The sequence below is a fragment of the Podarcis filfolensis genome (assembly GCF_964270895.1).
Source record: "Podarcis filfolensis genome assembly, chromosome: 10".
Lineage (NCBI taxonomy): Eukaryota > Metazoa > Chordata > Lepidosauria > Squamata > Lacertidae > Podarcis > Podarcis filfolensis.
Genome location: NC_139612.1, coordinates 33,984,093 through 33,997,953, shown reverse-complemented (window position 1 = coordinate 33,997,953; position 13,861 = coordinate 33,984,093). Strand labels below are relative to the sequence as shown.

Sequence of the window (13,861 nt, the reverse complement as noted above, 5' to 3'; positions counted from 1 at the left end):
GCAGGAGAACAAGAAACTCTTGCTGAAGTAAAGACAAATGCTAGCATCTAGGAGACAAGTATTTATTTGATTAATAACTTACAAAAAATGACAATTTTAATTTATGTAAGGAGTGCTATTTTTATTAAACATTTTACAGATTTTGTTCACCATGTAATACATCAACATTTTGACAGTAGTAAAATAATGCTTGGCACAGTTATAAATAAGGTAAATTAAAAAAATACTCAGTTTTAAACAATGATGCTCTTATGCATATTAACTGTTAAAACAACTTAGGAGAGCATTGAGAAACTTAAAACCTGCAAAAAGAAAATAGCTTATGTAGGGCAGAAACAAATTTTTCATTTGCTTGTTCTGAATAGATCAATGAACATCTATCCAGTATATTTGGATCGCTTTCATGCAGCCCTCTAGAATGGTGTGGTCTGCTGCAATAAATAACAGAGTTCTTGGTAGAAAAAAATGCTGCATAGATACTCCCCCCCACCCAATCTGTCAGATTTCAGAAAAAAACCCTTCAGTATTTCAGACTACTAGAATTATTCTAGCTGCCTCAGATGTAGAACCTTCTTCTGGGCAATTCTAACTCCATTATATTTTCTTTTTGCAGCATAGAGTTAAGCAAAATTTACACCCAAGTATTTTGGCTCAACTGAAGTAGGATTTATTTTCACTATCAAGGACACAATTATTTGTACAAGGAATCCATATGGTGCACATTACTGTAACTTGCAAAAGAAATATAGATGTATATTACACAGATTTTTCTGGAGCTATGAAATATATTTAGCAAATAGATTACGGAGGGCTTTCAACATCAAATGAGATTCTGCAGAGCTACGCTTTCTCCAAAAGGGAGTCAACTCCATGTAATGTAAAATAAGAAATAGATGGCTCTGCTCAAACATGTTCAGCTTGAAACTAAAGTTTACAAGTAGTGTTGTAAGAATAATATATTCTTATTATAGTTCTAAGTTGTATCTGACAAAATGGCACAGGCCTCTTTTGCCATCCCTGCACCCAACTTCATTCTCTTTCCCTCAAAAATAGTGTGTCAAAGACAAAGTTGAATTTTTCCAGTATTAAACATTCAAGTACACTAATGTTGCACTTCTGTAAATCTTGATATCTGGTACTTGCAAACTATGCACACCTGGTGATCAAAGAAACGGCTAGAGGGAAAATGCCTACTTGAAAATACTGAACATCAACTATTTACAGTTTCACTGCTCCTCTTACTAAGGCAAGGGGCGGGAATACCACTAGATTGCTTTAATACCTGTAATCTGCATATTACAGGAAATGCTAGTTTTGCCAAGCATCAAACATGCAGTGAAGTTGCAGTGTACAGTGCCTATTAACAGCAATATTGATCATTACTAACAAGCCCATTAGATATCTTCCTACATTTTTGGTTGGATAAAATGAAATGAGCAGCTTTTAAATATACTAACACACACACACACACACACACACACACACAAAGAGAAAACTATTTGATAAATTATGTATATACAGATAAACATTCTTTACACTGGTCTCGATCATCTGTATTAAGGTCCCCTCCCCAAATCCCCCTCACAGGATTCTCGAACCACTATGTTGCTACAGCACTTAAAAAGAGAACTTAACCGATTTTTCAAGTCTCTCTGTAAACAATAGTTAAGGAAGCAGTGAATAATCCACAAGGAATATATAAAAATGCTGTAACATAAAATCAGTGCATCACATTCAACAACATAAAACTCTTCTGGAATGCAACTTCATACCACTCCTTACCTTTCAAATATATCTGGTTCTGGTAACTTTGAGACAAACAAAAGTTAAGGGTGTTTTCCCACTTGTCATTACCATATTCTTCAAGAAGCCATGTAATTTTTCCCCCCACTTAAATCTGCTACAAAGGAATTATAACTTTCTTTAGCTTGAATTCCATCATTTTATGTAAAGCAAAAGAGTTATTTGTTAATCAGTTTTTACTTCTCCAGCAGCCACATTCAATTTAACTGCAGTCATATCCTTCCCCGCTCCCCTATTACTGAGAGCTGGCCCTTTCACTCTTTGGTTCCACCTACATGACTTTGCACATCTTCCAACGCTCCAATGACTGTAGACTACCTCATGCAGAACTGTACCTACTACTTAGGTACCAGCATTTCACTGACTGCATATATTATACGTATTTATTTAGTTTTTGCAGATTATTATGCTATATTTTGTTTTGTGGTCTAATTTTCAAAAGTCGTATCATGCACCTAAGTAGGGCTTTATACTGGACGAGAGAGATGTAATTTTGTGCAACTTCACCCACCCTCCCCGAATATACATCTTCACACAAGGCTTATTACGAGTAACTCAATATATCGGAAACAAGACAGCTTTAACAGCCAACAGCCATTACATTTACGTAACAGTTTTGTGACTAACATCCTTCTGCGTCCTGCTTCCAACAACTTCACGCTTTATGGTGGATTCCCAATAAGACCACATGATTCTTCGGAGTACTGAATGCACATTTTCAATGCACATAATACTATAGCAAATCTGTACAAAAATTCCATTACAGGAAATATAATACATTGATCTCAAAGTCTGGCTGCTTTGTAAAATTTGACTTTAATTCCAATGAAATTGTTCAAATTATGAAATAAATATTTCATGTTCAGCACAGCATGACTTTAGTATGTTTGTATTTTAACAATCTCATGCTCCATTGTGAAAGCAGTTAAAAGGAAAGAAAATGGCGTGAATATGTCTTTGTGAATCATTCCCACGGTAAGGACAGTTAAAATCCCTTTCTTATCTTCCTCCTCATTGTCAGGATTGGCAGTTTATTCTGTCCTTTGATTACATCTGTTAATAAAACTGATGTAGAGAAGGTACCATTAGATTCACTGTTAGCTCTATTCATAGCATGCTACTGTTCAAGGGATGTGGATTTGAGAGAAACAAATTTTCAGGCACCACTCAGATACGATATGCTCACAGGTTTGGAGGTGGGTGTTACACTAGCTGGTAGCCACTTCCAGTTGTTTGGTCATATTCTATTGTATACTGCCTTGTCCAGTCCACAATAACAGGACGAAAAAGACCGCAGCATCTGAATTCAAAGAAGTCTATAATGTTTCTTATGCATCCATGGCTAAAAAATACAAACAGAAACGGTTACATAAATATATGTTAGTTCAGCAAGTGCAACGATGTTAGTCAACATTAATGAGGACTCACCCCCCCCCTTACGTATAACTGTGCTTGTTGATACTTACAGAAACATTCACTGCTATGGAGGAGTGAAAAGCGTCAGCTATCAACCAAGAAGCCACACAGGGTTGTAAACTCTCAATAGGAAGTTTTAGGAAAGCTATGATTTCTTGGCTTCAGTTTATCTGCCCCCTTTATAATGGGGATAATACTTCTGACCTAGTGTATTGGGTTTGGGGAAGGACTGATTACATAGCACATGTGAGATATTACAAATACCCATTTAAATTGGCTAGAACTGAGTGAATTCATGGTTCTGACGGAACACAATTCACATATCTAATGTGGTTGCACAGTCTGGCCACTCCCACAAGTGAGAGTATGATCACTATTTCATCAGATATTCTATAAGTCTCTGGATGCTGCTTTCAACAGCTCTGGATATGGTCATGTTCCCCCTAAAACAGCTTGCCAAACTTTTTATGTTGGTGACATACTTTTTAGACATGCATTATTTTGCGGCACAGTAATTCAGTTTTATTAGCAAACTGGAGGTTAAACTAACCCATTTCCCCAGGAGGAGCGTAGGGAGTGTTTGCATGGCACACCTACACACTGCAGCTGACACACTAATGTGTCGCGACACACGGTTTGGAAAGCTCTGCCCTAAAAGTTCAGGTCTGTGGTTTGTGGGTTCTCATGGATCAATTACTATCGCCAGAGACAAAAGTGGTCTCAATGGCTTGAGTGCCTTTATAGCTTTGTCTGATGGCCCACTCCTTATGGATAATCCGACTTCAGTGGTTTCCTCCTTGTTAACCTTATTTAGACAACTACTGGAAAACTGTTATATGTAGGGCTGCCTTTGAAGACAGTCCAGAAACTGCAGCCTGTGCAAACAGACTGCTGATTAGACTTTTACTTTTTGATGTTATTAGATTGCTGCTGTTTGATCATACTATTGGTGCCCTTAATTCCAAAGGAAGAAAGATACACAAGAGGAAGAATAAGGCAGGGTGAACGGGATAAAGAGGTTTGGGGAAAGAAGAAAATGTAGGAGTCTTTGTCAATTATTAATGGGATCGTAGAGAAGAGAAAATGGGACCAAATTAGGGAAAGAGAAAGCAGATGTCTGTGTACTCTAAAGTATTTTTTTCTAAGGAATAATCTTTCATTTATGATAATGTTTATTTTGAATGTTACTAGGTGGCTAGGATTTTTTGTGCACGTCAGTACTAATGGCGTAATTGCTTCCAAGAGAATCCAAGTATGTGAACAATATGAAATGGTAAATATTTGCATATGCATGCATATGCATGAGGGAGAGAGAAAATGAAGTGTATGCTTTTTAGTTTTAGTTTTGAATTTGAGGGTGCTAAAAGAGAAATGTGTTTCTGCTCATGTTCCAGTTATTTGTTTAAGGAAGTTGTAGTCCACATTTCAATTTGTATAAAATTCCCAGAGCAGGTAAACTATACAACAAAAAATACTTTTGATACCCTTCAAACAGTTTTCCCAATCAAGATCACAACTCTAGCTCAGCTGCTTTCCTGGGAACAAGTGGAAAGAGATTCACATTTCTGTGGCTACCTTTTAGGAAAGGGGGGAAACAACCCAGTACACAGAATCCATTCACATGCGCTATTTAAGCTTTCCCTAACTTGTGAATACCACCCGCATGTTTGTATAAACACATTTCCATGTCTCTTTATCTATGTACTTACTTAAATGGGCTTTCGATAGATGTTGTCGTAACTTTAAAGTGCTTATATCGTCTTGCATTCATCCTTTCATTTGTAGTAATACCTAAACAAGAGATCTGGGAGAAAGGGAGGAGGGGAAGTATTCAGAGTCTTTGAAGATGTAGCATATAAACCCGCTAAAGGAGGCATGGGGAACTTCCAGCCCCTAATTCTTATTAGGCCTGGAACAGGTCCCAATTTGGTCCACAAGGTGGTTCCACCATGTCCATCTGCCCACATCTGATATCATATACACATCAGGCGTGGGGTAGGGAGAGATGCAGCTGCCAATATACAACAGGGAGCCTTTAAGCACTTTCCCAACTGCTAATTAGCAAGGGAGACTTACTATCACCACCAATCGACTGTCTACTGGGATCAGCAGGCCTGCTGGTATAGACTGTGCTATGCAGCTTCTCATGGGGCACTCCACAGCACAGCAAACTGCCTGTTGAACTCGATAGTGCAGCAAATCCAAATGGCCTTGAAGTGAGAACCTAGCAGCTGACAGGTAGTGACGTAAAGCCCACTGGAATAAGATGCACTATCAAAACCCCTAAAGGGAAATCTGTAGCATAGGCAATCCCTGCAGAAAGTGGAGGTTGAAGCCAGAACTGTTCTGCTGTAACTTCAAGACCACCTTTGACAGCTTAGTACAAAGATGGAACAAGTTATAGCTAAATGGAATACTTTTTCTGTATTGCATGCTAATGTTTGCTGTTAATGCACAAAAAAAACTTCTTTGATACACTGGATATATACTGATGGTTGCTCTGAACCATGATGAACTTAATAATAACTGTGAGTTAACAGGTTCAATGATTTATTTTCAAAAACAGTCAAGCAGTAACTTTGGGCCTGCTAAAGAGAAAGTTTGTCATGTTAACATTTTCCTTTCCCTACCCGACGAAACATTGTTAGTGTTATATTACTTTGCCTATTATTTTGAGACACTGACACAAATAGGCTGTGCTTGGATTATCATAGTACATCTTAATAATCCAAGATAAGAAAGAGCTTAGCGCCTCCATTTCTGCAAGTGAGGGAACATGCCAGGACGTCCCAGTTAACAATAGTTTCTTTTTGTGTCTTAATTGCTGACCATCATTATCTAAGCAAACCCTCACCCCCAAACACTAATGGCTACTTGGACCAATTTCTTTAGTGAGACTTTGCATGCTCTGAACTTGCCTGGGTAAAGTCTTTATTGACTGTGTAAAAACAGTCAATTGCGTTTCAGTGATGCAAATTCCTTGCCAGCAGAACAGCTGCATCCAATATGTACTTGACGCCAAGTCTTTTCTATTCTCCTGTGTGTTTCTGTCACTCATGATCATTTATGATAAGAGATACATGAAAACAGATTTGAAACTAGCCACTTATTTTTTTCAACATTTTTGTATACCAAACCCAACCAAGTTCCATAGTGCTGGCAATCAAACCTGGTGGCACCCAAAGGCTTGGGAAATAAGTGCATTTCAAGCTTGATGCTTTGCATTAAAGAGAGAAACAGCCAAGGACTTCAATATGCATTCAGATCCTCACATATGCAATGGAATTAACCCCCGGATTCTCAGGAAGGTTTCTGTCAGCAGAATGAGGAGGTAAGCACTTTTCAGTGATTTCCCATCTCCTCTGCAGCCCTCCCTCAACCCCAAATCTGCTCTGGAGAATCTCCCATCCCTCTGAAGCAGATTTAGGAGGCTGGGTGCAAGGGGAAGGGTGGGGAAAGTTCTCTTGTCCCTATTCAACTGGCCTTACTGCTTTACTGTCAGTGAGCAACACTGCTGAATGCAACCCTGCTTGTTTGCATATTAAGTGCTTTCTCCTACCTGATACATCTGACACATTAGCAGCACAGCCACCCACATGAAGTGAAACACGCTATTCAAAAACATCCAGAACATCCAAGGTGAACAGGTGGCTATTTGTGTAATATATGTCCAAAATCCATCTGCTGTGTAAGTAGTGTGACAGTGGATTCCCCAGTCTGGAATTAAAAAATACGTATCATTGGATTAGAATATGATATCATTGGATTAGAAAATGTTCCTGAACATGAGCCTGCAGAATACAGGGCATGTTGCATGGGGAACATTTCCAAAAGCATTTTTTATGAGAAAAGAAAAACCCTACCAGGGAACAATCAAGGTATAGGTTAACCTTCACACAGAACATTGCAGTCACAGTAGGACTTAAACTAGGCATTAAGAAAATGGTTCAGGAAACAATACTCACAAGAGATACATCCATAAATCATCCAGCAAATCATGAATAGTAAAAAGAATAGATAGCCCATGAAGTAACGATGGTTGCCAGCTCCTGAGAAGAAAGAATGGAAGTAAATGTATTTGTTTTTAATGCTGTTTTAACAAGAGACCAGAAAGGGTCTTCTAGTAATACATAATATATAAAGCATAGCTTTCCCTGCCACAAGACTAGGAGAGTCTAGAAGAATCTTATTTCAGCACGGCAATGCAGTTCATCACATGTTTTGCAAATAAAGCACAAGCTCCCCTGGGGAAAGAATTGGGAAGTATTCAAGAAGTAAATGAATAAGTGAGCATAAATATGCAATATGCAAATATACAATACAAAGCTGACCTTCAGCCCAGTAACCTTTTCTTCTCCAAAATAAAACTATTTCATTTGTTTATGAATACTAATATTACCCTGAAATTTATTTATTTATTTGAATATTTATAAACCACAAACTCAAAAAAAAGAAAGTGGTACACAATAAAACTATTAATGCATCATAAAATTGTAAAAGAAAAAAAGACCAACACTATATCAAATCAGTTCTCTAAAAATGCTCAGGCATTCTGTTGAGATGAATCCATTTGGAAGTGCTTCAAATGCAAAGCTTAAAGACTGTGTCTTAGCTTCACAGTCACTAAGATTTGTGACCATACTTGCTTCAAGATCACCTACCAAACATTCACATGAAAAACCTGTGTTCCCACAAAAAAGCAACCCTGCTCTCTGCTGTATTCATTTGCTATACTGCTTTAGCTCCCAGTGACAAAGACCGTTGGAGGTCAAGAGGCAGGCTGAGCTTGTTTATGTTTCTAAACTATAGAATAAAAAATGTTTGGCATCTTCTTGGTCTGATAGCAGTGGTGAATACATGAATACTAAGAAACTGTACTATGCTAAATGCACATACTATTTGAGATTGAAAGCTAAACATGATGGAAATTTTCTATTCCTTATCAGTACTTACCTACGCAGTTACCAACCCAGGGGCAGTGATGATCAAACTTGGCTATACATCGATTGCACACACCACAGTGTTTGGACCTCACCGGTTTCCGTATCTGTTCAACAGATTTTTATATGCATACAATGTAACCCGCTTTTCATATTATCAATCTTTAATACGAATTTTGAACACAATGTTGCTATTGTTGCTTCTACTACTCATGCATGTCATGATACCAAGAATTTAAGAATGTAACCACGTGGAGCCTGTAGTTCTAGCTTCACCTAGCAAAAACATACCTCCCTTACTTTAACTTTCCTCTAAACAGAAGCTTTGTATTTGTCACCTACACCCACTAGACAAGTCTTATATCCTATACACAAGTCTTACAGCATTTGCAATCGCCAATCTAAATTAAATTGAAACAAGAAAATTCTCCTTTTCATTGCGAAACAGAATTTCCCACCGTTCTATTTACTGCCGACACTGAAACTCTGAATTAGAGATCAAAGAAACTGATGACGATACTGATGGGAAAGCTTGCAGAGTTTACAAAAGATTAAGTATTTTGGTGATTTTTATCGTCTGCAGTTAGATCAGTTACTTATGGGTGGATGCATAAATAACTTGTATTCCATATAGAAAAAACTGAGCAAAACACTGCTGTAATGCTGTCGGTGAAAACATTTCATCAAAACAAATGTTAGCGCACAAAATACATTTTATCTTACACCTACAACGCTTAACATTTGCATTTTAAAAATAGTGTATCTATCAAGTAATAAACAATTTGTCTGAAATACAAAATACTCAGATCTGTAGTCAAGACTATCTTATCAATGTCCCAAAGTAAGAGAACACTTATGTTTCACCATATCTCAAGTTCTTAAAAGATTTTCATACAGAGCAACAAGTTTTTAAGTACCATTATAGTATCAAATAATTTATGCAACATGATATATGGTATTTAGTTTTAAAGGTTTTATATTAAAGAGTCCAGAGTTGCATGTATTTAGATTCTGGATAGGAATATAAATGTATCATAACAATCTCACAATTCCTGTATATTTTGAGAACATTATTATATAAAGCACATTCTGCTTACTTCATTACAGATGTTTTAGATAAGGCAAAACTTTTACTGAAGTGCCAGTTGATAATAACTAATGTTGATATTTACTTTATACACACCACAAACTGAACAACTAAATTTCCTACAAAATATCCAGTATAAGATGTGTGTGTATCTAAAATGGCACTGTAAATTTAATCTGAAGTTGTTAATGGAAGTATTTTCATGGTTTTGCTCTATACTCGGAGATCTATGCACTTGTTTGATTTAGTCACAATCTGAAGTAGTCCTGTTCTCTCTCCTATTTTTAGGATTCTAATCCAAGGTTGTCATTCTAATCCAGGGTTGTCATTAAGATACATAGGAACAACAATAACTTTAAGAATTACTAGGAACTCTTGTATTGCTCCTGCTAAATACTTTGGTAGTGGAAAGTCTTACCACAGGGAGTGGCAACAGATACCGTAGCACACCTAGTGTACTAGAACATATCTTTTTCTATTTGAAGCTCTGGAACGGTCTGCTGCCCAGATTTCTATACTGACTTAAGAGAGCCACTGTATTTTGATATAAAAACCTGTGGGTGTTTTAAGTTAAGCTTCTACCCAAATCCATCTGAACTTGTGTCAAGGACATCCCACTGGAATACAGAGTCCTAACACGGTGGGACAGGGACTCCAGTAAGGAATTTTGATATCCTGCTTTCTTCTGGATCCATCACAACCACACTATGGACTTGCCTTTTCCTATCCCTAGGAAGCGTGGCATTCATAAGCCCAAATACTGGCTTAGTATTTTAGTTGGCAGAGGCTCACTTATACCCTGTATGAATATTGCAAGGTCAAAGAATACACACATTTTCTAAACAGACGTGATGTTAAAATTGGTAATTTAATTACATGTAAGCAAAAAAGCATACTACCAAACAGGTACTGCAGAATATACTAAGGTCCAGACTTCCTGTCTCTGCAAGTTCCACTATTGTCTGCAGAAAAGCAAAAAGAAGAATATTTAATCATTTAAGAACCATATTCATACATGCTTCATAAGTCGACAAACTTATGTCATAAAACAATTTGTTAGCCTTCAAGGTGCCAGGAGATTCTTCGTTGTTTTTACTGCAAAAGCTACCCCACTAGAAATCCAAACTTCTATTAACACACTCAGATTAGTTTAACACCATCTCAGGCTTGGGCAAAAAGATCTTAATGCCATTTTATTCACATCAAAGAAATTCGGCACCACTAGAGCCTACATAAACACACGTGTAATTGGTTCTGCCCCACTTGCCTCTAAGATACAAGGGGACTCTATCCAGCAGCAAGATCAGTAGTTTCTGGCTGCTTCTCAAGATTGCACCAGCATTAGGGCTGTTGGGTCACTCCCGTAACAGGCATATCCTTCCCAACCTCAAAAATGTATCCCCTTGCATTCAGTTTGAAGCCGTTACTACCACCCTACGTTCTGCTGCGGTGACATGAAGAGGATAGCTGGGATACATTAAAATCTCCCAACACACAGAACACTATATCGGGAAGGAGAGTATACAGCCTAGTCTTTTTTCTGGACGTGCTGGTTTCCTTTCAAGGATGACATCTTCACCTTCATTTTCAACTGGTTCAAAAACAATTACACCATGTGATGAGTAATCTGTCTGGGCTTAACCTTCAAGGTGCCACAACTCTTTCCACAATTATTTCTTGGAAGTTAAGATGCATACTTGAGGGATTGTGTGTGTGTGTGTGTGTGTGTGTGTGTGTGAGTGAGAGAGAGAGAGAGAGAGAGAGAGAATGTGTGTGTATCTACACACACACACACACACGCACACAAGTTTTAAACAAACACCAGAAATATCTGGATGACCTCAGCAGATTTCTCAGTAGCAAAGCATTCACTCTGCTTAGACTACAATTACCTCTGATGTTCTTAAATGGAACAACTTGGCAAAACAGAGACAGAAACAATTTTCAGCAACTCTCTGTCGCCTCTGCAGCCCCCTGTGCCCCTCTGCGGGAGGCTGGGTGAGGGACACTTTCCTGTAATTGCTTTGATTAGAAAACACTTTGAGTGTGTACACAGAAAATCTAAACAATATCTTCAACCACTAACAAGAATGGACTGTTTTGCTTTTTACCTTTTTCTTTTGTTCTTCTGTGGCTTTAATTATTCCTGGGTCTGATTTCCAAGATTTTCCAAAATTGTAGAAAAGTGCAACACTATTAGCAAGAAATGGAAGGTGGATGAACACAAAATTTAGATGTATTAAATGTTAAGGAATTTAAATATGTTTTCTTTCCTGTTAAAAATAATTATTATCTGAAAATAATAGAATTCTGCAATACACTTTTTTTGTTGCTAATGCATTTCACAGGGAATGTACTAGATGCACGTCAAGACATCTAATAATCCTTTTTTGTCATTATATGCTGTTCAAGTGTATCATCTTGTCTTAATTAGTTTGATAGCTCCAAAATTAACAGTGCAACATTATAAATGTTCTCTCAGAAGTCTGAATTCAGTTGAGCTTATTTCCTAGTCAATGTGTTTAGGATTGCAGCTTTTGTATCTCTTTAAATCATTTTCTGACAGAAAACATTCAAATGGTCAACCATTTTTTAATATATTTTTTACTGTTTATGCCTATTAGTGGCCTGAAATTCCAGCTAAATCACAAAAAACACTCTATAATAAAAGAGATTATACAGGGAATGATGAATACAATAATAATCTCTTTTGGGGGGAGGATTACATTCATGTTAAAGATTCCTCGCCAGTATTTGAATTCCAGCTGCTTCACAATTTGAAATTAACTTTGTTAATACCTAGGTATCTGTATTTTCTTCACATTAATTTGCACATAGTAAAAGCTAATTATATTTTAACAAATATTTTCTACCATGAAATTACAAATGGCCCCAGTAGCACCTTTTCTGCTTCAGTGCCTCAGCATTTATACACTCCATTGCCAAGGGAATGGCAAGCTCTAAACACACACACTTAAAACCTATTTAGCTAACATCACAAATTTCAATGGTAACCCATCAGTTTCAAGTACAAATATGACACATTGGAAAATATTTTTAGCATATGTAAAGGGGTTCTATAGCACTGAAATCAATGTGGGAAAGAGTTCCCTGAAGTTAGAAAGCCTGAAAAACCACTGTGTTGTTGCAGATCATCAACAAGAAAACAATGAGCCTTAAACTTACAAGCCTGGTTTGCACATTAGTGCCAACACACAGCATGTTGGTGCAACACGGCTGAAACTGTGGGTGCTTCATTCCCTGCTTGTTCCTGCCATGCTGCTAAGTGCTATGTCCAGATCCAGACTCATGGTTTGTTTCTGAGAGCAATTCCCGCAGAGGCTTGGGAGGGAAGCTGCATGCCCGCCAGCCGTATGGTTGGCGGGGCGCAGCTGGTGGGCGGGCAGGGAAAGGGGAGGCCGCCGGCAAAGCTGTGCAGCTCCCCCACTCGCTGGGGCGCCCCTGAGAGACCGGCGCCCTGGCGCGATGCACCACTAAGCCCTATGGGAAAGACGGCTCTGCAGACAAAACACCAAGTCAAACCATGCACTTGTTTCTCAGCAGTCTGGTAGGAGGAGCACACTGCGTGTTCACATTAAACCATACTTGATTTAATGTTATATGCAAAGAAAACCATGGTCACTTAAGCCCATTTAGCCAAGACACAAATTTCAATTGGACTTCATCACCTTTGTGTAGAAAAATGTCATTATAACAGGGCTTTTGAGTCTAAGTCTCATGCAGTTAAAGCTCCCAAAAGAATACGGTACAGTCATACCTTGGAAGTCGAAAGGAATCTGTTCTGGAAGTCTGTTCGACTTCCAAAACTGAAGTGTGGCTTCTGATTGGCTGCAGGAAACTAAACCACATGTTTAGACCACTAAAAAGAAGCTAGCAGAGAAAACTGTATTATGTTCTACTATGAAAAAGGAGATGCCCTTAATTGTCTGTCTGGCATTAAACCTCTGACAGAGAGATGCTTTCAAAACTGGACAGTATGTTCCTGTGACTAAGAAGCAAGAGATAGGTCCAAGCCAAAGGAAGAGATTAGATGGTTCCCCCCTACCCTTGTATGGTCACATTTGCCTGCTTTTAGTGCTCTACACAATGTGCTAACAGAACTACCTCTGCGGTTGGGCCTCTGAACTTATATAAGTGGGGAAAGTTAAGAAGACATTGCTACATGAAATGCAGACATTTTGAAAAGCACTTGCTTTAACAGGAATAGAGGACAACATATCCTTTATCCTAATAATGGTGAGGAAAGTACGTAAGAGTACTGAGGGGGATTGCATGGTATCATCCAACACAAATTTCTCTCTTTTATAGGTTGTCTTTCCTGCTGTTATAGGCTATTATTGAAGCTAACCAGATTCCCTCTTATGTTAAGGTTTATAAAACAGTATCAAAGCCTGTTTTGATGCAAGGTTAGAAGGGAACCCTAGACAGCACAGAAATAACTAAACAGACCTCAAGAGTCCCAAGTGGAATGCAGTGAGTAAATACAAAATATTACTTTTCATCATAATTCTAGTGACAAGTTAAAAGTCAATTCTAGATATTTAAATTAATCAATCTGGATGCCCTTTTATTTCTGATCAAAACATATTCCAGA

The 13,861-nt window shown here is 37.9% G+C and overlaps 2 protein-coding genes across 3 annotated transcripts in view; one reads left to right on the top strand and one right to left on the bottom strand.

The window, feature by feature from the left end:
• Positions 1–48: 48 nt before the first annotated feature.
• ZDHHC17 (zDHHC palmitoyltransferase 17) overlaps positions 49–13,861 on the bottom strand; it is a 47,277-nt gene continuing 33,464 nt past the window's right edge. Inside the window, exons 11-17 of one of the 2 annotated variants that reach the window (XM_083573359.1) lie at positions 11,358–11,482; positions 10,143–10,208; positions 8,173–8,266; positions 7,185–7,268; positions 6,779–6,936; positions 4,929–5,023; positions 49–3,145 (exon numbers count right to left, since the gene is read on the bottom strand). In XM_083573359.1, coding sequence (XP_083429485.1) covers positions 3,007–3,145; positions 4,929–5,023; positions 6,779–6,936; positions 7,185–7,268; positions 8,173–8,266; positions 10,143–10,208; positions 11,358–11,482 — 761 coding nt within the window. In that variant the 3' untranslated portion in view covers positions 49–3,006. The remainder of the gene's footprint in view (positions 3,146–4,928; positions 5,024–6,778; positions 6,937–7,184; positions 7,269–8,172; positions 8,267–10,142; positions 10,209–11,357; positions 11,483–13,861) is intronic. The other variant, XM_083573360.1, reaches the window with a different exon arrangement.
• Positions 12,791–13,861, top strand: part of LOC310744073 (uncharacterized protein) — a gene marked incomplete at both ends in the record, with an annotated part of 69,229 nt that continues 68,158 nt past the window's right edge. Inside the window, 2 exons of the mRNA XM_083574816.1 lie at positions 12,791–12,814; positions 13,679–13,730. Of these exons, the coding sequence (XP_083430942.1) occupies positions 12,791–12,814; positions 13,679–13,730 (76 nt within the window). The remainder of the gene's footprint in view (positions 12,815–13,678; positions 13,731–13,861) is intronic.